The sequence below is a fragment of the Sander lucioperca genome, chromosome 1 (assembly GCF_008315115.2).
Source record: "Sander lucioperca isolate FBNREF2018 chromosome 1, SLUC_FBN_1.2, whole genome shotgun sequence".
Classification (NCBI taxonomy): Eukaryota; Metazoa; Chordata; class Actinopteri; order Perciformes; family Percidae; genus Sander; species Sander lucioperca.
The window spans coordinates 47,890,281-47,912,448 of record NC_050173.1 but is presented as its reverse complement, the minus strand read 5'-3'; the positions used below and the strand labels follow the sequence as shown (position 1 = coordinate 47,912,448).

General features: G+C 40.8%; 1 protein-coding gene and 1 long non-coding RNA gene across 2 annotated transcripts in view; both read left to right on the top strand.

Moving 5' to 3' along the window:
• LOC118495801 overlaps positions 1-22,168 on the top strand; it is a 542,497-nt gene that overhangs the window by 116,693 nt on the left and 403,636 nt on the right. The gene's annotated exons all lie outside the window — the stretch shown is intronic.
• Positions 10,437-22,168, top strand: part of LOC116060297 (magnesium transporter protein 1) — a 28,511-nt gene continuing 16,779 nt past the window's right edge. The window contains exons 1-5 of the mRNA XM_031313800.2: positions 10,437-10,588; positions 17,372-17,541; positions 17,625-17,742; positions 20,058-20,198; positions 21,013-21,153. Of these exons, the coding sequence (XP_031169660.1) occupies positions 10,508-10,588; positions 17,372-17,541; positions 17,625-17,742; positions 20,058-20,198; positions 21,013-21,153 (651 nt within the window). The 5' untranslated portion in view covers positions 10,437-10,507. The remainder of the gene's footprint in view (positions 10,589-17,371; positions 17,542-17,624; positions 17,743-20,057; positions 20,199-21,012; positions 21,154-22,168) is intronic.

Below are 22,168 nucleotides of genomic sequence, written 5' to 3'. Positions count from 1 at the left end.
CATGTGGCACAGACATATTACTTGCATTTTGTGTCTGTTAAGAGGCACAAAGGCCCTCTAAAACTTGCCCCGACCACTGCTGTTTTAGCTCAGGGGACACTTGTACATGTAGCTGCAGCTTCTCCGTGTTACCTGCACTGATTCGGGTCGGGGTTTTTTCTATCGAAAGTACTCACGTAGCTATAGCGATCAAGATTAACGTAAAAATTGGCCGGAATTCTCCTTTAAGTGGTGTTCACATGACAGTAAATATTGGCGTCAATATCTCTGTAATGCATACTTCAAAGTTCTTTCAGGATCAATTGGCATCTTTAGCCTTATTTGCACAGTATTTGATTACAGATGACGTGAATCTGAGATCTCACAAGGCTCCTCTGTAATTAAATGTAGTCTGTGGGATTTGGACCATAATTATTTACTATATAAGTACTCTTAAAAATAAAAATCACTATGGAATATACTTTCCCCATGTAGTTTTGGCCCAAACAACAAAGCAATTACCAGAAATTACTACATATTATACCTATCAAGTAAAAGTGACGCCTATTTCACTGTTCATTGTACAGATACAGTTCCTTTACCTTTCTTTACTTAAACATATCCTCATGATCTTTGCTTACACTAACTTGCATTCCTCAATAACCTAAATGTCTGTCCTGACCTTGAAGTCCTAGGTTGAGAGCTGACCGGAGGATCAGGCCTTACTGGAGGCGTGTTTAATCCTTCAAGTACCTTTTTCCTAGCATTACTCCTCTCATGAACTTCTTTTTACTTTTTTTGCTGGCCACACTGCATGCTTATCCTGCAGTCTTTTAGCCTTTTCTTCTTTCCTGTTTCTACATCTTTCCTCCACATCTTTCTGTTTCTACTGTACTGCTGTCTCCTCTGTCATTAGCATCACACCTGCCAATATAGCAACTGAAAGGGTGAAAAGATTGGAAAATATGAACAATAGAAGAGAGGACTTACCTTTGGTCTATTATTGGTGTTAGCAAATGGCTTGATGATGTAATTTCCTCATGTGACTCAGTGTTTTTTTCTCTTCCTCTGCCAGGTAAATATATTTCAGTAACAGGGTTGCGCGCATGTTGTGTTACATGGAAGTGATGTAACCATACTTTAAACAAAAATGATTAAAACATACACAATTACATTCAAACATAATACAATACACACAGTTTGCAAAGAGAGAAAGCCGACAGTAGGCTGTTTAACAAGGTGACATTTGCAGCTGTCCTTTATTACTTAGATTATATACATTTAAAACCTTAAACTGAAGTTTCCTAAACTCTCAACAATTGAACAAATTAATCCTAATCAAAAGATCATTTAGTGGATTAAATATTCACTTAATTTTCAAATCAACCCCAAATGTGCACAAATCAAAACTCCTAAGACTCAGACTAATAAAAAAACTGTCAAATTAACAGTAAATGTAAAAATGCCAACATTAGGTGCAAATTGTCATAAAATAGAAATTAAAATCTATTTTCATACTTTAAATTTAGGTTTTATTCCACTGTTTATCTATGCTCACTGCAGAAGTGAAAGACTCCTCCCCTTAAATCTTAAGAAATAAATATGATCAATATTAATGATAATGTGAATTATAAATATGATTAATTGTGTGCATTTGTCATTAATATGTTTGTGCTTGAGTTAATAGATTTTCATGGTTGAGATTTAGCTGATCACAGGCTCTGTGAGTCACACTGCAACTCTATCTGCCCCTCCCTTCCTTTTCCCTCCACAGTGTAGCCATGTGACTGAAGGTGACCAATCACAAAATCCCCCAGCTAGGCAACGAGCCATCCAATCAGAAAATCCCTCTCTCTCTCAGACTCCTCCTCCCAGCAGTACACGAGTGTGTACATAGGGGGAGCTCACGAAGCACATGAGAAAACACCAATTCCATAATTACTATTCTTGTGAGGACTTTTGGCTGAAATTACAGAGCATGAATTATATACCCTCAGGAGGCTATTTCAGCATTTATTTTGTGAGGACCACCCAAAATGTCCTCACAAGGAAAATGTCCTCACAAGAAAGGTTGTTTCTCAATACTTGGTACAAGAATAATTCAATCATGATGTAAAACTCCTCAGAGTTTCTTGTAATGCGTTTCTTTCCAGAAAGTATGAAAAATATGCTTCACTGCAATAATAATTCGAATCATGACCCTGTTTCTGTCAAACAGCTTTACAGTAGTTTCTTAACAGATGTCCCTTTAAACAAGAATTGCACTTTACTAAATGCAGGAAAGATGCGCTTCGACCATCACATAGCTTCTTATGATGTCTTAACCCTGATTCTGTCACTTAAACAGCTGCTGTGGTTTCTCACTAGAAGTCCTTTACGCATGCGTTTTGGCCTCCACATAGGTTCTGATGATGTGTTAACCCTGTTTCTATCACTTAAACAGCTTTACAGTAGTTTTTTAGCAGATGTCCCTTTAAACAAGCATTGCACTTTACTAAATGCAGGAAAGATGCGCTTCGACCATCACATAGCTTCTTATGATGTCTTAACCCTGTTTCTGTCACTTAAACAGCTGCTGTGGTTTCTCACTAGAAGTCTTTTACGCATGCGTTTTGGCCTCCACATAGCTTCGTATGATGTGTTAACCCTGTTTCTATCACTTAAACAGCTTTACAGTAGTTTCTTAGCAGATGCCCCTTTAAACAAGAATTGCACTTTACTAAATGCAGGAAAGATGCGCTTCGACCATCACATAGCTTCTTATGATGTCTTAACCCTGTTTCTGTCACTTAAACAGCTTTACAGTAGTTTCTTAGCAGAAGTTCCTATACCATATCTCTGTGCAGGAAAGATGCATTTGGGCATCCTCAGAGTTTCTTGTAATGCGTTTCTTTCCAGAAAGTATGAAAAATATGTTTCTCTGCAATAATAATTAGAATCATGACCCTGTTTCTGTCACTTAAACAGCTTTACAGTAGTTTCTTAGCAGATGTTCCTATACACATATAAATGTGCAGGAAAGATGGGTTTGGGCCTCCTCAGATTTTCTTGTAATGCGTTTCTTACCAGAAACTATGAAAAACATGTTTCTCTACAAGAATAAATCGAATCATGATGTAAAACCCTGTTTCTGTCACTAAAACAGCATCGCAGTGGTTCTCAGCGGAAGTTCTTTTACGCATGAGTTTTGGTCTCTACATAGCTTCGTATGATGTGTTAACCCTGTTTCTATCACTTAAACAGCTTTACAGTAGTTTCTTAGCAGATGTTCTTTTAAACAAGAATTGCACTTTACTAAATGCAGGAAAGATGTGCTTCGACCATCACATAGCCTCTTATGATGCCCTGTTTCTGTCAAACAGCTTTACAGTAGTTTCTTAGCAGAAGTTCCTATACCATATCTCTGTGCAGGAAAGATGTATTTGGGCCTCCTCAGAGTTTCTTGTAATGCGTTTCTTTCCAGAAAGTATGAAAAATATGTTTCTCTGCAATAATAATTTGAATCATGACCCTGTTTCTGTCACTTAAACAGCTTTACAGTAGTTTCTTAGGAGAATATCCTATACCATAGCTCTGTGCAGGAAAGATGGGTTTGGGCCTCCTCAGATTTTCTTGTAATGCGTTTCTTACCAGAAACTATGAAAAACATCTTTCTCTACAAGAATAATTCGAATCATGATGTAAAACCCTGTTTCTTTCACTAAAACAGCATTGCAGTGGTTCTCAGCGGAAGTTCCTTTACGCATGAGTTTTGGCCTCCACATAGCTTCTCATGATGTGTTAACCCTGTTTCTATCACCTAAACAGCTTTACAGTAGTTTCTTAGTAGAAGTTCCTATACCATATCTCTGTGCAGGAAAGATGCGTTTGGGCCTCCTCAGAGTTTCTTGTAATGCGTTTCTCACCAGAAACTATGAAAAACATGTTTCTCTGCAATAATAATTCAAATCATGACCCTGTTTCTGTCACTTAAACAGCATTGCAGTGGTTTCTCAGCAGATGTTTCTTAATGCGTTTTGGCCTCCACATAGGTTCTGATGATGTGTTAACCCTGTTTCTATCAAACAGCTTTACAGTAGTTTCTTAGCAGATGTCCCTTTAAACAAGCATTGCACTTTACTAAATGCAGGAAAGATGCGCTTCGACCATCACATAGCTTCTTATGATGTCTTAACCCTGTTTCTGTCACTTAAACAGCTGCTGTGGTTTCTCACCAGAAGTCCTTTACGCATGCGTTTTGGCCTCCACATAGGTTCTGATGATGTGTTAACCCTGTTTCTATCACTTAAACAGCTTTACAGTAGTTTCTTAGCAGATGTCCCTTTAAACAAGAATTGCACTTTACTAAATGCAGGAAAGATGCGCTTCGACCATCACATAGCTTCTTATGATGTCTTAACCCTGTTTCTGTCACTTAAACAGCTTTACAGTAGTTTCTTAGCAGAAGTTCCTATACCATATCTCTGTGCAGGAAAGATGCATTTGGGCATCCTCAGAGTTTCTTGTAATGCGTTTCTTTCCAGAAAGTATGAAAAATATGTTTCTCTGCAATAATAATTCGAATCATGACCCTGTTTCTGTCACTTAATCAGCTTTACAGTAGTTTCTTAGCAGATGTTCCTATACACATATCAATGTGCAGGAAAGATGGGTTTGGGCCTCCTCAGATTTTCTTGTAATGCGTTTCTTACCAGAAACTATGAAAAACATGTTTCTCTACAAGAATAATTCGAATCATGATGTAAAACCCTGTTTCTGTCACTAAAACAGCATCGCAGTGGTTCTCAGTGGAAGTTCTTTTACGCATGAGTTTTGGCCTCTACATAGCTTCGTATGATGTGTTAACCCTGTTTCTATCACTTAAACAGCTTTACAGTAGTTTCTTAGCAGATGTTCTTTTAAACAAGAATTGCACTTTACTAAATGCAGGAAAGATGCGCTTCGACCATCACATAGCTTCTTATGATGTCTTAACCCTGTTTCTGTCACTTAAACAGCTTTACAGTAGTTTCTTAGCAGAAGTTCCTATACCATATCTCTGTGCAGGAAAGATGCATTTGGGCCTCCTCAGAGTTTCTTGTAATGCGTTTCTTACCAGAAACTATGAAAAACATGTTTCTCTGCAATAATAATTCGAATCATGACCCTGTTTCTGTCACTTAAACAGCATTGCAGTGGTTTCTCAGCAGATGTTTCTTTACGCGTTTTGGCCTATAGCTTCGTATGATGTGTTAACCCTGTTTCTATCACTTAAACAGCTTCACAGTAGTTTCTTAGCAGAATATCCTATACCATAGCTTTGTGCAGGAAAGATGCGTTTGGGCATGCTCAGAGTTTCTTTCCCAGAAACTATGAAAAACACGTTTCTCTGCAATAATTCAAATCATGATGTAAAACCCTGTTTTTGTCAATTAAACAGCTGCTGTGGTTTCTCACCAGAAGTCCTTTACGCATGCGTTTTGGCCTCCACATAGGTTCTGATGATGTGTTAACCCTGTTTCTATCACTTAAACAGCTTTACAGTACTTTCTTAGCAGATGTTCCTTTAAACAAGAATTGCACTTTACTAAATGCGGAAAGATGCGCTTCGACCAATCACATAGCTTCTTATGATGTCTTAACCCTGTTTCTGTCACTTAAACAGCTTTACAGTAGTTTCTTAGCAGAATATCCTATACACATATCAATGTGCAGGAAAGATGGTTTTGGGCCTCCTCAGAGTTTCTTGTAATGCGTTTCTCACCAGAAACTATGAAAAACATGTTTCTCTGCAATAATAATTCGAATCATGACCCTGTTTCTGTCACTTAAACAGCTTGCTGTGTTTCTCAGCAGAAGTTCCTTTACGCATGCGTTTTGGCCTCCACATAGCTTCGTATGATGTGTTAACCCTGTTTCTATCACTTAAACAGCTTTACAGTAGTTTCTTAGCAGAAGTTCCTATACCATATCTCTGTGCAGCAAAGATGTGTTTGGGCCTCCTTAGAGTTTTTTGTAATGCGTTTCTTACCAGAAGCTATGAAAAACATGTTTCAGTCACTAAAACAGCATTGCAGTGGTTCTCAGCAGAAGTTCCTTTACGCATGCGTTTTGGCCTCCGCACAGGTTTTGATGATGTGTTAACCCTTGTGTTGTCCTCCGTGTCATGGGGACTTGTTTAGTTTATTCACTTTTTGTGTTAGCCTCGCGGCCTCGTCTTTCGTTATTTTATTCCATGTCACACGCTCGCCTCGCCCTTCGGGGTCCCTGGGACCCTGGCTTATTTTGATTCTATGCATTTTCTACCAGCCTCGCGGCCTCGTCCTTCGGCTCCCCAGGACCCTCACTGATTTTATTCCACGTCACATGCTTGCCTCGTCCTTCTGGTCCCGGGCTGGACCCTCGCCTATTTTGATTTTCATTTTCGTCTCGCTACTATCCTTATTTGATTCTATGTACTATTCTATTCTACTGGCCTCGTGGCGGCCTCATCCCTCGGGTCCCCGGGACCTTCGCCTACTATTTGAATTCATTCCCACGTCAACTACCGCGGTCCTTGGGGTCTCCGGGACCCTCGCCTATTCAACTGCATTTTTGTCTCGCTACTCCCCTCGTGGCGGCCTCGACTGCAACAAGGGTCCCGGGGACCATTGACCCTTGTTGCAGTCGAAAGTTGATGTCGCTGTTTTTTTTGCAGCATACAGTCGAAGCTCAAACTGGCGCTGCGCGAGCCAAGAGGCTACTGTCTCACGCAGTCCGCGCAGTAGGGCCGCGTGCAGCTCCCGCAGATGTATCTCTCGCAGCCACTGCACATGGTGTGTGTCTTGCGGTCCCTTTTCTGTGGACAGAGCTGACACCTCTTTCGCTTGCTGGGCACTCTCGGCGCGCTCTGTTCCGCATCCTCGTCGTCGTCGTCGTCGTCGTCATTGTCGTCTTCTCGGGCCTCTTGGGCTCGCCCGACGCCAGTGCTCGCCACGGCTTTGACAAGTGCGGCGGACGCTTGCGTGCGATGGAGACGCGAGCGTCTCTCGATGAGCGGAGTCACCATCCATCCATCCATGCATCCATCCATCCATCCATCTATCTATCTACCTATCTATCTATCTTCCATCCATCCATGCATCTATCCATCCATCTATCCATCTGTCTATCTTCCATCCATCAATTCAATTCAATTCAATTTTATTTATAGTATCAAATCACAACAAGAGTTATCTCAAGACACTTTACAAATAGAGTAGGTCTAGAAATAGAGTAGGTCTAGACCACATTCTATAATTTATAAAGCCCCAACAATTCAAGTAGTTCCCCCACGAGCAAGCATTCAGTGTGACAGTGGCGAGGAAAAACTCCCTTTTAGGAAGAAACCTCAGTAATGAGAAAAACTTCTTTTAGGAAGAAACCTCGGCCAGACCCAGGCTCTTGGTAGGCGGTGTCTGACGATGCCGGTTGGGGATTTGCTGAACAGTGGAAATAATAGTCACAATAAAGATAATGGAACAGTGACTAAGAAATAGTAGTCATAGTAGTTCATGTCATAGCAGGGCTATCTATCTATCTGTCTATCTGTCTATCTATCTATCTATCTATCTAACTGTCTATCTATCTATCTATGTATCTATCTATCTATCTATCTATCTATCTAACTGTCTATCTATCTATCTATCTATCTATCTCTGTCTGTCTATCTATCTATCTATCTATCTATCTATCTATTTATCTATCTATCTTCCATCCATCCATGCATCCATCCATCCATCTATCCATCTTCCATCCATCTATCCATCCATCCAGCCATTCATCCATCCATCCATCCATCCATCTATCTATCATCCATACATCCATACATCCATCCATCTATCTATCTTCCATCCATCCAGCCATTCATCCATCCATCCAACTATCTATCTATCTATCTATCTATCTATCTATCTATCTGTCTGTCTGTCTATCTATCTATCTATCATCCATACATCCATCCATCTATCTATCTTCCATCCATCCAGCCATTCATCCATCCATCCAACTATCTATCTATCTATCTATCTATCTATCTATCTTCCATCCATGCATCCATCCATCCATCTATCCATCTATCTATCTTCCATCCATCTATCCATCCATCCAGCCATTCATCCATCCATCCATCCAACTATCTATCTGTCTATCTATCTATCTATCTATCATCCATACATCCATCCATCTATCTATCTTCCATCCATCCAGCCATTCATCCATCCATCCATCCAACTATCTATCTATCTATATTCCAGTCATCCATCCATCCATCCATCATCCATCCATCCATCATCCATCCATCTAGTCATCCATCCATCCATCTATCTATCTATCTATCTATCTATCTATCTATCTATCTATCTATCTATCTATCTATCTATCTATCTATCTATCTATCTTCTAGTCATCCATCCATCCATCATCTATCTTCCATCCATCCATGCATCCATCCATCATCTATCTTCCATCCATCCATCCATCCATCCATCCATCCATCCATGCAGGTGGAAGTCAATAGGCCAAGGAAGGCAGTAATTGCTTCAGATTCCAGCTCAGCTTTGATCAGCATCAAAACTTTTCAGTCAAAATCAAGACAGGATATTGTGTTTGAAATAGTACAAGCTGCAAACAATCTGTTACAGTCAGGAACCATAACTCTTGTATGGGTACCAGCTCATATAGAAGTTGTAGGAAATGAGTTAGCAGATAAATGTGCTAGCAGCTGGAAATTCCAGCATGTCAATTATAGCAAAGCAGAAATTAAATGTATGATTAAAAACATAGTTAAGGGAAAATGGCAAACATTATGGGACAATGGGCAGACTGGAAGACTGTTCTATAATATCCAGAATAAAGTCGGAAAGAGCAGAAATATGAACAGCAGCAAGGAGGAGGAGGATGTATTTTCAAGAATGAGGTATGGACACACAAGATTAAATAATACTTTGTTAATAATGGAGAAGCATGCTGATGGCAACTGTGTATTCTGTGGTAGTCCAGAGTCTATAGAGCATGTTATTCTACACTGTCCTAAATATCAGGAGAAAGACAAAGATTAATCTCACAATTGCAAGGAAAACAGTTAAGGTTAAACTTAAAGGACATTCTACAAAGAAGATCAGTTGAAATCTGTTTTAAATATGTATTTAGCTTCCTGAGGAATACAGGACTAATTAAAAGAATTTAGTTTCTTTTTTGGTTTTTGTTTGTTATGTTTTATTTGTTTGCTTCATACTTGGAAAGGTTAGACTCCAGTACCACACCCCAGTCCAGCAGGTGGCGGTAATGCACCAAGTTAGTTGCCAACCACCATAAAACCGGAAGAAGAAGACATGGATGATGTATTAAGAGAACGGGATACAGTGTTCGGCGGGAAGTCCCGTACGTTCCAATGAGAGTGCTCAAAAGCGCATAAAGCAAACATGGAGCTCGGCTCTTCCGCATTGTTGGCTCACGATGGGCACTAGCAACAATTTGTTTGCGTTGTCGTAGCAACATGCGCGTTCGTGCTTCTCTGTCGTGTCTCTTACAAGTGGCGAACTCATGAACTCGCCGTTTCATTGTCTAAAATATTCACTGACGTTAAACACTGTTTTCGTTGTTCCCTATCGTTTACATGCTTAGCTAAATAAACGATAGATGTATTTAGCTAGACAACCAAGGAGATTTAATAATTATGTTGTGCTACTAGCTAGCAGTTAGCCTGCAGTTTCGTGAACAAAGCTCATCCATGGCTTCAGCTCTCATCCACGTTACAAGCTTTACAGCATACAGCCCTCGGATGTATCATAAGAGAGAACCAAGGCGATGTAATCACTATGTCTGTAGTAACGTTATGTAGGCATATAGTTAGCTATGTAGCTATAGATCTTAATACAGCCATGCTAGTTACCCCTGATGTTAGCAACTAGCTAGCTAGCCGATAGCCCGCCAGTTTGGGAAACCTAATGACGTTACATCCACGTAGCTAACAGGCTTTACAGCAGCTACATACATCCCTGGGATATATCATGACTTCATAAAATAACACCATGGACGTATTAATAGAACACATGGTGAACTACAACCATTAGCTATATCCATTATTACAGATAGCTACATGAGCTCGGGAGAACAGTCATGTGAGCGAGCGGGCGGGCGCAGTCCCGCGGCTCTGCTCGCGTCCACTATGCGCGTTCATCATGCCAAATTTAATAATTCTGGATTCGCTTCTAGTGAATGTTAAAAATGTTAAAAACATAACGTTTTAAACAAGGACCCTTTCAGTGTTCGGGTGGTAAGTTGATATACCCAGAAACAAATTATCCGCTGAAATATAGACGTTTCTTTCGCCATGCAAAGTCTATGTGAAAAGTCTTTCTGGGCCATGGGGTGCAGTACCACCGTTATCCGCTAAGCCCATGGTGGCTTTTAGACTCGGCGCTCTTCCTGGGGGCTTGGAAGAAGAAGAAGAAGAAGAAGAAGAAATTGATTGGCTAGGAGGTGACCAATAGAAAGCTGTGGTCGACAGCCGTGTAAGCAACGTTGCAGAATGTTTGGAAAACTTCTTATCTCGCTATTTGTCGTTATTATTTTCTACCATGACCCTGCTGACGCACAGAAGAAAAAAGAGGTAACATGCCTTACTTCAATAAGATAAAGCGGAGAAAGTTCATACGTTTGGGGTTAAAGCTATGCGACTGCTCCAAAGTTGTCTAACGTCCGTGCCAATCTAGAAGCTAAGCTAACAGCAACCAGAAATGAACATTGACTTTTGGTTTTGTATGGCACTAAGTAAACAAGTTTCAACAGATAACATTAATTGATCTTCACTCATAGACACTGACTACATTTACATACACATAATATTTCGGGTTTTGCCCTTATTCCGAAAAAGACGATATTCCAACTAAGCTGTTTACATGGCTAAATTAATGAAGGTGAATGTTCCATCGTTTACATGTAACGTTAGCCGTGCAAAATACGATTTTTTTCAGTTTTCCAGCGGTGGCGGTTGTTCGATCGTGCGAACACAGCCTCCCTCTTTCATTCCTTCAGCATGACCTGTATAAAATACAGAATATTGTCATATTCGAAATAATAGTGGTATATTGGTGTGCATGTAAACATAGCCTACTCATTGATAACTAATCCACAGTAGTGGTTGTAAACTTGGTGTTGGACTGGCTATAGGCCTAGTTAAACACAAGTTTGAAATCCAGGAAGTGGACCCGCTTTTATCTTGTTTTCCTGGACACATTCACCGTTCAGTAACGTTAGCTAAACACAGCAAAAAGTAAGGAAGCGCATTGCATTTACATAGAAAAAATAAATAAACCCCTTATCTCGTAAATATTTGTATCTTATAATTACGAGAAAAGATGTCTTAATGATGAGAGCAAGATCAAAAGTTAACGTATAGTTATAAATAGTTGCTAACATACATAGGGCTCCAGACTTTTAAGTATTAGCACTGTCAATATACCGTATTATTGCCTCTGCTTCATACAGGCATTCCTCCCAACTCTATCTTTTAACATTGAAATATCAATCATATGATATCTAAGGTGATTAAACTTCCATGGAAAGGGGAGTATCTATCTATCACCCAGTGTGGGAAATATTGAGGGAAGAGCGAGCCAGAGAGGAGCTCACAACACTCACACAATTCATTTGTTTTTACGAGGTAAATAGTTATATATTTAGCAGCCTATATGTATTTTTTTTATAATAGAAGCGGTCTCCACTCTCAGCTGACATTCTACCTCTCTAGCCCAAGTGAGGGAGCGGTACCGCAGCATGTAGCAAATGCCGGAGCTGACATTAGCATTGATGTGAAAATGCGAATAAATCAGTGAATGCACGGGCAATTAAGTGATATCCCGCAGTTGTGGTGTTGAAATAAAATCTCGTCCTTTTTGTCTGAGACCGAGACAACAATGAGTAAAAATGCGGTCGATTTTATGACAAGACCAAATTCAACACTGCCGAGGTCTTTCAACACAGCTCTGCCAAACGGAAGTGCACGCAAGCGGGCGTAAACAGAGTGAGGGGAAGAAAAGAGGGCTAACGTTAGGCTAAGGCCTCTCGATCTAAATATCGATAGTATCAATACAAGATGAGTATTGGTATCGGATCGATACTTTTGTTGCAGTTTCTCTCCCGAGTTCATGCGAGCACAGCGTCTGTCAAAGTCTGTTCTCTCTCTCTCTCTCTCTCTCTCTCTCTCTCTCTCTCTCTCTCTCTCTCTCTCTCTCTCTCTCTCTCCTCTCTCTCTCTCTCTCTCTCTCTCTCTCTCTCTCTCTCTCTCTCTCTCTCTCTCTCTCTCTCTCTCTCTCTCTCTCTCTCTCTCTCTCTCTCTCTCTCTCTCTCTCTCTCTCTTTCTTGCCAGAGGCGGAGAGCAGAGAGTCAGAACAGTTATATTCATATTTATACATTGTGGCTTTTGTTTACTTATTTTGCACAACTGACTTTATTTTTCACAGATATCTGTGTGTAATGGAAGGTATTTTTGGTTGTGTTGTTGACTTTGTTATATTTATATTTTTTATATATTTTTTCATTTTTATATTATACATTGTTTTATATTGTTCTATTTAGTAAATGAAAACATTTAGATTTGCCTAAAATCTTTGTCCTGTGTTTTATCATAATCAACTAACTGAAGGCAAAATCACAATTATTCAATGATTGTGACGTTACAAGTAAAAAGTATCGGTATCGGTATCGGCGATACTAGCCCTGTATTTACTTGGTATCGGATCGATACCAAAATTCCCAGTATCGCCCACCCCTACCACGCAGAGCTTTCGCCGTAGCCTACGTAAGTGGCCTGAAGTTTAAAGCGTGATTTATGCTTCTGCGTAAAATCTACGCCGTGGCTACGTATGTAGGTACGTGGCGACACAGACCTACGTCCAGTGCTTAATTTGTAAAGTGGGAGGTCCCGGAGCGCAGAGCAAGGGGTGAATCCAGCGACTCAAAACGGGAGTTGGAGGTAACGGAACAAAAAACAAATTACACTGCCTATGTAGCTTCTCTGACTAAAAAAGCCTAAACAACGCTGTGTGTACATCAGGGCAATGTTTATTTTAATTTCAGAACATGCACTGCATGGGTACGAAATGTAATGTCTCCACATTCTTGATCGGCGGAAACGATTTTTGCTTGTTTGTGATCCGACTGGCCAGCGTATTTGAAAAAGTTAAGCAAACTTTGTTGTCTTTTTGACATTTTTCCCCTGAGTGAAACGAGGCTAACAGCAATCTCAACCAGCACAAGCGCATGTGTCACTTGAAGTGCCTCTCCTCCCTCCGTCCCTCTCCCCCCTCTGTCTTACCCTGAAAATTTACCTCAAAACGCATCAAAAATGCAAACACGAGATTTTTGTGGAACTTTAATGGGGAATAAAGACTAACAAGACAGATAACAACATTGAACACTACACAAACAGTAATTCATTTTTTTCAGTTAGGCGATTCATTTTTCATAGTGACACAGTAATACAATAAAAAAGATTCCGGATCCAATGTCGGAGCTGCCGGAACATGTTCCGGCGTGTTCCGGCTCAAATTAAGCCCTGCCTACGCCGTAGCCTGACGTGCACCTCTCCAAAAATGTAACTACATGTTGCTCGGCCGTGGCTTGGTAGCGTTGCATTTCCCCCGACTCATTTCCTGCTTCTCCTTTTCCATAAACAACATGAAATCAAAAAGAGGGTTAACTTTGCATGCTACAGATTTCCCACCGGGGTCAGAAAGCACAGGGGAGACACTTTGTTTCTCTCACTATGACTCGTTTGCCAAAGGCTCTATGGCTAAACAAAACAACAAAGGAGACAGAGGTGAGCCCTGTCTTGTTCCCCATCCTAGACCAAAATATTCCGAAAAACCCGTTAGTTTGCACCGCAGCCTCTGGGTGCTTATACAGCACCTTAATCAACTTTATAAAAAACATATAGCCCCATTCAACTATATCAAACGCGTTTTCGGCATTGAGGGAAATAGCAGCTATTGGGGATTGTCTATCAGCTACAGACCATGCAATATTAATGAGACGCCTGATACTATCTGACGAGCTATGCCCGCGAATAAACCCCACCTGATCACGATGAATTAGAGAAGTAATAATCTCATTTAATCTATGTGAAGCCATTGGGCCCCGGGGCTTTACTCACAGGCAGGGCACCATTACCTCTTTAATTTCCTCTATAATCAAATCTGCATCAAGGAGTTCTCTTTGCTCTTCTGTCAGTTTGGGAAGCCCTAGTGGCTCTATAAAGGAACACATTTCTTCATCAGTAGAGGTAGATTCAAAATATGTCTTGCCCTGAATAAATTGAATTCAACCTTCTGAGATAGAATATTATTAAATTGGTATTTTAATTAAGTCAGGTTTCTCAGGCCATCCTGTGACATACTTTGTTTAATCCCCGTTTCAGAGCGTTTGATTTAACTTTCTAGTTCTAACAGTGCTTTAGCCCTATTCCTCTTACGAAATTAGCAATTACATAAGAAGTGAATTGCTCAAAATATAGACAGTTTAAAACATGGCAACCGTATTGTCAATTTTGCAAACCAAAAGCTGATGCCTGGTTGCCAAGCCGGCAACCACTTTAAAAAGTTAGCGTTGACCCTGCAGTTTCAAAAACATTTAAGTTACATATAGTAACTTTAATATTTTAATGCTATATTAAGTTTTAAATTTGACTAACTAGTTGGGTGTTGTTTGCACTGCTTTATCCACTGTATCTGCTCTCTCATTTCATTCATTTGTTTTTAATTAAGCTGTGTAACAGTGTATTTAGTAGGAAATATGCTATTAAATACTAAATGGTTATTTCATTGTAATAATTATACCACCAGCAGATTGACAAATAGCAGGTAATTGGATGTTCACTCACCAATCAGTGAGAGAAGTGAGAGCGACAGGATGAGGCAACCTTTTTGATGTCAGGTCTGTATTCTGTTGTGGCGATCCTGAGGCACTGTCTAAGATGTGAATCCAAGACAAAAAGTGAGCGTTATGCGGCGGCGACAGTTAAGTTTAGGCACAAAAGACTAGTTGAGTTCTGGAAAAAGATTGTGGTTTGGATTAAAACGCTCCCAAGGAACACGCATTTCCGGGGTGAATTCATGCATGACTTCATGCATTCAAAATCATGAATTCATTAATGTAGTACTTCATGAACTACCAGTAATGTATAAGGAGTATTAGTGCCTCATGCATGATTTAATGCAGGAACAATACGTTAATTGATGCATCAATTAAGATATCTGAATCATCATGATTTCTGATTTATTAATGATGTTCATGTGTTCTGACCAGTCACAGCAGCGTACATATATTCTGAAGAATTGTAGTGTTGTAATCATTGTTAACTAAACATAACTTCTTCATTACTTCATCATGTTTGTGGCCTTTCAAATAAAGTGCTGACCTGGTCCAACATTAAATGTATTAAGAATTAAAGTAGTGGGTTGTCAAAATTATACTGAGACCATACCTGGACTAAAGCATCCGCCAACTCCTGGACAGTCTGTGGTGCAACGTGGTGTCCCAGATGTGCTCAATTGGATTCAGGTCTGGGGAACGGGCGGGCCAGTCCATAGCATCAATGCCTTCCTCTTGCAGTAACTGCTGACACACTCCAGCCACATGAGGTCTAGCATTGTCTTGCATTAGGAGGAACCCAGGGCCAACCGCACCAGCATATGGTCTCACAAGGTGGCTGAGGATCTCATCTCGGTACCTGACTGCCATTAGTGGCAGTCAGGCTACCTCTCGCGAGCACATGGAGGGCTGTGCGGCCCCCCAAAGAAATGCCACCCCACACCATTACTGACCCACCGCCAAACCGGTCATGCTGGAGGATGTTGCAGGCAGCAGAACGTTCTCCACGGTGTCTCCAGACTCTGTCACGTCTGTCACATGTGCTCAGTGTGAACCTGCTTTCATCTGTGAAGAGCACAGGGCGAATTTGCCAATCTTGGTGTTCTCTGGCAAATGCCAAACGTCCTGCACGGTGTTAGGCTGTAAGCACAACCCCCACCTGTGGACGTCGGGCCCTCATACCACCCTCATGGAGTCTGTTTCTGACCGCTTGAGCAGACACATGCACATTTGTGGCCGGCTGGGGGTCATTTTACAGGGCTCTGGCAGTGCTCCTCCTGCTCCTCCTTGCACAAAGGTGGAGGTAGCGGTCCTGCTGCTGGGTTGTTGCCCTCCTACGGCCTCCTCCACGTCTCCTGATGTACTGGCCTGTCTCCTGGTAGCGCCTCCATGCTCTGGACACTACGCTGACAGACACAGCAAACCTTCTTGCCACAGCTCGCATTGATGTGCCATCCTAGATGAGCTGCACTACCTGAGCCACTTGTGTGGGTTGTAGACTCCGTCTCATGCTACCACTAGAGTGAAAGCACCGCCAGCATTCAAAAGTGACCAAAACATCAGCCAGGAACTGAGAAGTGGTCTGTGGTCACCACCTGCAGAACCACTCCTTTATTGGGGGTGTCTTGCTAATTGCCTATAATTTCCACCTGTTGTCTATTCCGTTTGCACAACAGCATGTGAAATTGATTGTCAATCAGTGTTGCTTCCTAAGTGGACAGTTTGATTTCACAGAAGTGTGATTGACTTGGAGTTACATTGTGTTGTTTAAGTGTTCCCTTTATTTTTTTGAGCAGTGTACATGAATGAATTCATCGTTTTTCATACATGAAGTCATGCATGATTCATGTACCATTATTATAAAATGTTACCGTTTTATGTAATAAATGGAAACCATTTAAAAAAAAAAAAAAGTCCCCCTTTTTTGTGCTAATCCAAACATTTATCTGATCTGTGATTTAAAATCGTGATCCGTACATTGTTATATTGTTCTTATGTGTATGAATGGATTTGTTTGTTGTGATTTTATGTTTTTATTTGTGCATTCAGATTTTGAATGTATTTTACATAACATTCCTTTATCTCATATCTTTGTATTTTTTCTGTTTTGGATGTAATGTGCAGCCTTATTCAAAACACTGTAGGACATCAAAACATTCTCACTCCCATCACATAAAATACAGACGCTTGGGCAGGTGCCTTTGACGTTGTTATTGATGCTTTCTCCTTTAGATGCTTGACCCATCCACCACCCCAACCAACCTCCCTACGTGGAATTTTGGGCTTTCATACTATTCTCTACCATTGTCGCTCTTAATAATACGTCATCTTCAGGCTCCGTGGAGCTGCTGCTCTGCCCGGTGCGTTTCATACACACGCTGAGAGCCACTGACCAAGCGTCCGTATTTTACGAGTTGGGAGTGAGAACGGGTTGGAAGTCCGTAGTATCAGGACGGCTCCTAGCTTTTCTTTTTTGTTTTTGGGTCTACACGAGCAGCTGTTTTTGTGTCTGTGTCCTGTGTAGACTCTGCTGTCAGAGAAGTTGACTCAGATGATGGAGTGGGCCTCCAAGCGTTCAGTTATCAGGATGAATGGAGATAAGTTTCGTCGCTTTGTCAAGGCTCCTCCCAGAAACTACTCGGTGGTCATCATGTTTACGGCACTGCAGCCACAGAGACAGTGTGGGGTCTGCAGGTAAGAAGAGAAGCAATAATTCTTATAATTATTCTTAATTCTTAATTCTTATCTATGAATTTAAATGCAATCTTTCATTTCAGACAAGCTGATGAGGAGTTCCAGGTGCTGGCTAACTCTTGGCGTTATTCCTCTGCCTTTACTAACAAAGTCTTCTTTGCATCTGTCGATTTTGATGAAGGATCAGATGTCTTTCAGATGGTAAGACAACTTCTTGTTCCCCAAGACTGGAGTTACACCTTTTGCTTTCTAATAGTCCATTAGAAAACATCCATTCATTAACAACAAAAAAAAAGCGTGTCATTGAGGACTGGTCATCTTACCAGACATTGGATCAGCTGATTTTACTGATCAGCAGACTCTCAGCAATAAAAGAGGAGATAGTAAATTGAGCTTCTGTAGTGTTAGGTTTAACTGAAAACCTTCAGTCGGACGCCTGGGTAGCTCACCTGGTAGAGCGGACGCCCATATATAGAGGTTTACTCCTCGACGTAGCGGCCGTGGGTTCGACTCCGACCTGCGGCACTTTGCTGCATGTCATTCCCTCTCTCTCTCCCCTTTCAAGTCTAAGCTGTCCAGTACAAATAAAGGCCTAAACATGCCCCAAAAAAATATCTTTAAGAAAACCCTCAGTCCTCAATGGCGCATGGTTTGAGACATGAAATAGCAGTTTTGCTTTAAAATTGTGTATTTGCTTTTCCTCGGTACTTGAAAGACCCATACCAGAGATCTGGTATGTTTTGGCCTATTTACTACAAATCATAGATAGTGTTCATTGCTACTGACATTTTCCCAATCACAAACGTTCAGAAATTTGCAATATAAAATAATGATGGAAACATTACTTGTGTTGTAATGTGAATAGTGTAGGTGAAGAGAGCTAGCAGGTTAGCTCATACAGTCCAATGACAAATGATCGGAGATTCTACACTGATGCTTTATTCTACAACATCGACCATACAATGCCAGGTCTCCACGGCGCTTTATTTAATTATTATACATATATATAGCATAACCTGCACCAACTCGTTCGGGAATTCTCTCTTGATGTGTTGGTTCAAGGAGAGAAGGCTGCCGCCGAACATCTGGGGGCAAAAGGAATACTTGCACACTTCTCATTTTCCATGACTTTTGAAGGGTTTTCCAATAATTATCTGCAGGCTTGGTAGGCTAAACTGGAACTGGCCTGATTGTTAATCTGAATCAGGTGTGTTAATGCAGAGAAACATTTAAAATATGCAGTTGTCCACAGCACAATGCCTGACTACATATAGGTGTGATCATCTTGCAAAACCAGGGGCTCAAACTTAGAACCCTTGATGCAGTAGGCAGGTGCTGATCTCAGGGAGCTATTATTTGGGTGATGACACAAGTGGCCTCACAACATCTAGTAGACAAGGGGCAGGATTGCATGAAAATGCAGAATTACTATTAAAAAATAATTTCTCACTAGAAAATTCTAAGAATTTGTGTACTTGGCCAAGACAACATAGAGATGCCTGTAATGTATTTTCACAAAGATCAAGGCTCTATTTTGCATTGACTGCAATGGCGTAGATGAGGACACGATTAAAAAAAAAAAAAGAAATTGCAGAATTTGTTAACACTACTGTATGCAGTAAAATGTTTTACTTGCACTGTGGGCTCATTTTTTCATATCAAAATCTGAATATTAAATTTGTGGAGAACAGTCTGGAGATAAAGTTCCCAAAATCTGGTGTCAATAGATCTGTTATTAATTTTTTAGGTTAAGAATTTTAGATGGCTATTGTAGCGCCACCAACAGGACAATTACCACACAAATCACACTGATTAAGTTTGGCATAGGACTGGACCTGTGTGCCATGTTTTGTGAGTTTTCATGCATGGGAACATGGATTTATTAGGAAGATGAAGCAGAATAATAATACTCTCGGCCCCTAATGACTGTCTGAGATGTTGAAGAGTTGAGACACTCCTTCACAGACCATCAATAACCTGGATAAGGAATATGAATACCATGGTTTTTATGTTCCATATTATATCCTGAATATAATTATAACCAGGATAAGTCTCATGACAAGGACATGCATGCATGAAACATACTCATTGACAGACCCTTCAACCAGTGGGTGTCTGGTATAGCCAAATTTCCAGAAATGGCCCTGGATATTATTGTCGAAAGTGACCTACAATAAGTGCATACAAACTCCACAGAAACAAGCGAGATGTCATCAATAATTGAATGTGCATCTCTCTTAAACTAACAACTAAAAATGTACAGTGCTACAATACAAGTGCTTAGAGTTAGGCTTTTTTTTTTTCTATGATGCTAACCAACGTCAAGGCATTGGATGATTATTTATTTTTCTCACTTTAATCTCTCTACAACTACATGTCTGTGGGTTCACTGTGTGTAAAATGAGTGAAATAAATACATTTTCCCCAGGTGATTAATAAAGTAATTCTTCTTAATATTGAACCTCACTGCTACACATATTGAATGTTTTGACTGTATTTGTGTGTTTGCGTTGCAGCTTAGTATGAATTCTGCTCCGACATTTCTCCACTTCCCATCCAAAGGGAAACCTCGCAGGTCTGATACCTATGAGCTGCAGGTTAGAGGCTTTGCAGCTGAGCAGCTGGCTAGATGGGTGGCAGATAGAACTGATGTACAGGTAATTGCAAAACATAACTTATGTGATGTATCATTGTGTTGTAATAAACCTTAAAGCAGCCATATTATGCTCATTTTCAGGTTCATAATTGTATTTTAAGGTTGTACCAGAATAGGTTTACATGGTTTAATTTTCAAAAAACACCATATTTGTGTTGTACTGCAGTGCTCTCTCTAACTGCTGCAGATACTCTTTTCACCTGGTCTCTGTTTTAGCTACAGAGTGAGACCTCTTTTCTTCTTCTTCTTCTTCTGTACTATCTTTGATTGCACTGCACATGCCCAGTAGCTCAGATGTAGATCATGTCAGCTAGCTAGCTCCATAGACGGTAAAAGAAAGGCTGTTTCTACAACTTTGGTCAGTTACAAGGCAGGATTAGCTGGGAGACTTCAAAATGAGGGCGCACATGTAAGTAGTTCTTTTGTAGATTATGGTGAACTTGTGTGTGTTGTAGCAGTGCTTTGCTATTGAGAACGAGGTAGCATGCTAGCGTTAACATGCTAGCGTTGCGGTTAGCCTGCTCGTTTCGGCTTGTGACGTCACAAGCCGTGCCGATTTTGAACAGCTCACCCAGAGACTGAAGGCAGGACACATTCAGAAACCGTATCTCACTCTAAACAGCATGGATGGATTTTTTTCAAAGTTTGTATGAGTGTGGAAGCACCAGAGACACAACATAACACCCCAAATCCCAGAAAGTGATTTTTTTCATAATATGGGCACTTTAAGTACAGAGTCAAGGTTGCTAACTAAGATGATGGGAGCCTCTGATGTGAGTGAGATGTGATAGGAGTCATGTTTGTCTGTTTTTCAGATCCGTGTCATTCGTCCTCCAAACTATGCAGGGCCACTCCTGCTGGGCTTCCTCCTGGCTGTAATTGGAGGACTGGCATATCTGCGAAGACACAATTTGGAGTTTCTCTTTAACAAGAATGTCTGGGCCTTCTCTGCACTGGTAACGATTGCCAACACACACACACACACACACACACACACACACACACACACACACACACACACATATATATATATATCACATCAGCGCAATAAAGCATTTGTTGTAAAATGGTGCTGCGGCTCCTTTTTAAGAGATGTGTGTGTGTCCGTGTGTGTCCGAAATAAACCCCAGACTGAAAGCCAAGTTCATTTATTTGTTCACCAGAAACGAGATCTTAACGCCGACATTATTCATTTTATAACATCGGCCCTGGAGGTAACGAGTCTCCCCTGCTTTTCTGATCACGGTCGGAAACAAAGCAATCGGGAAAGGTTAAAACATTTTAAATTAAACAGCTTGTTAATGTGCGCTTGTTGCCCCGTGTGCGCTGATGTGCTCATCTGTTGACATTTCCGAATGCCTTCCTAAAGTTGCTTAATAAAAGCGGGCCTTCCACACAAACAAACGTACATGTGTCATTAGTATGAGAAAAAAAATGAGATTTTACCTGTGTCGGGCTTGGGCCAAGCTCGGTCATAAATATATTGATGCCTGTTGGGCTCGGGTCGGGTTCGTTTACTGCTCTGTCGGATGCGGGCCGGGCTCGGACAGAAAAATGCGGCCCGATCATCACTCTAGTCTGAACACGATACATATGCGTACCAATTTTCATTTATATATGTCAAATTTAAAGTTAAGGGCTTTAAATTAGGGGGCACTAGCGAACCATTTTTACACGCCTATTAACAAAACCCTTAAAATATCAAATTTTTCACCAGTCCTGATGCATGTGCAAATTTTGGTGAATTTTAGTGAAGGTCTATTTTCACACGACAGCATCCAGTCAATTAACCAAAAGACACACCCCAAATATCGTATACGTCTTCTCTACCGCAACACCATGGACGACGACAGTTTTCCTCTGGATGGAAAAACATAATAGACATCACAGATCCTTATAAGAACACCGCCAGAAAAGAGAAGGCATGGCGTTTAATTACAGGAGTGCTTGGAGTGGAAGGTAGATACTAGC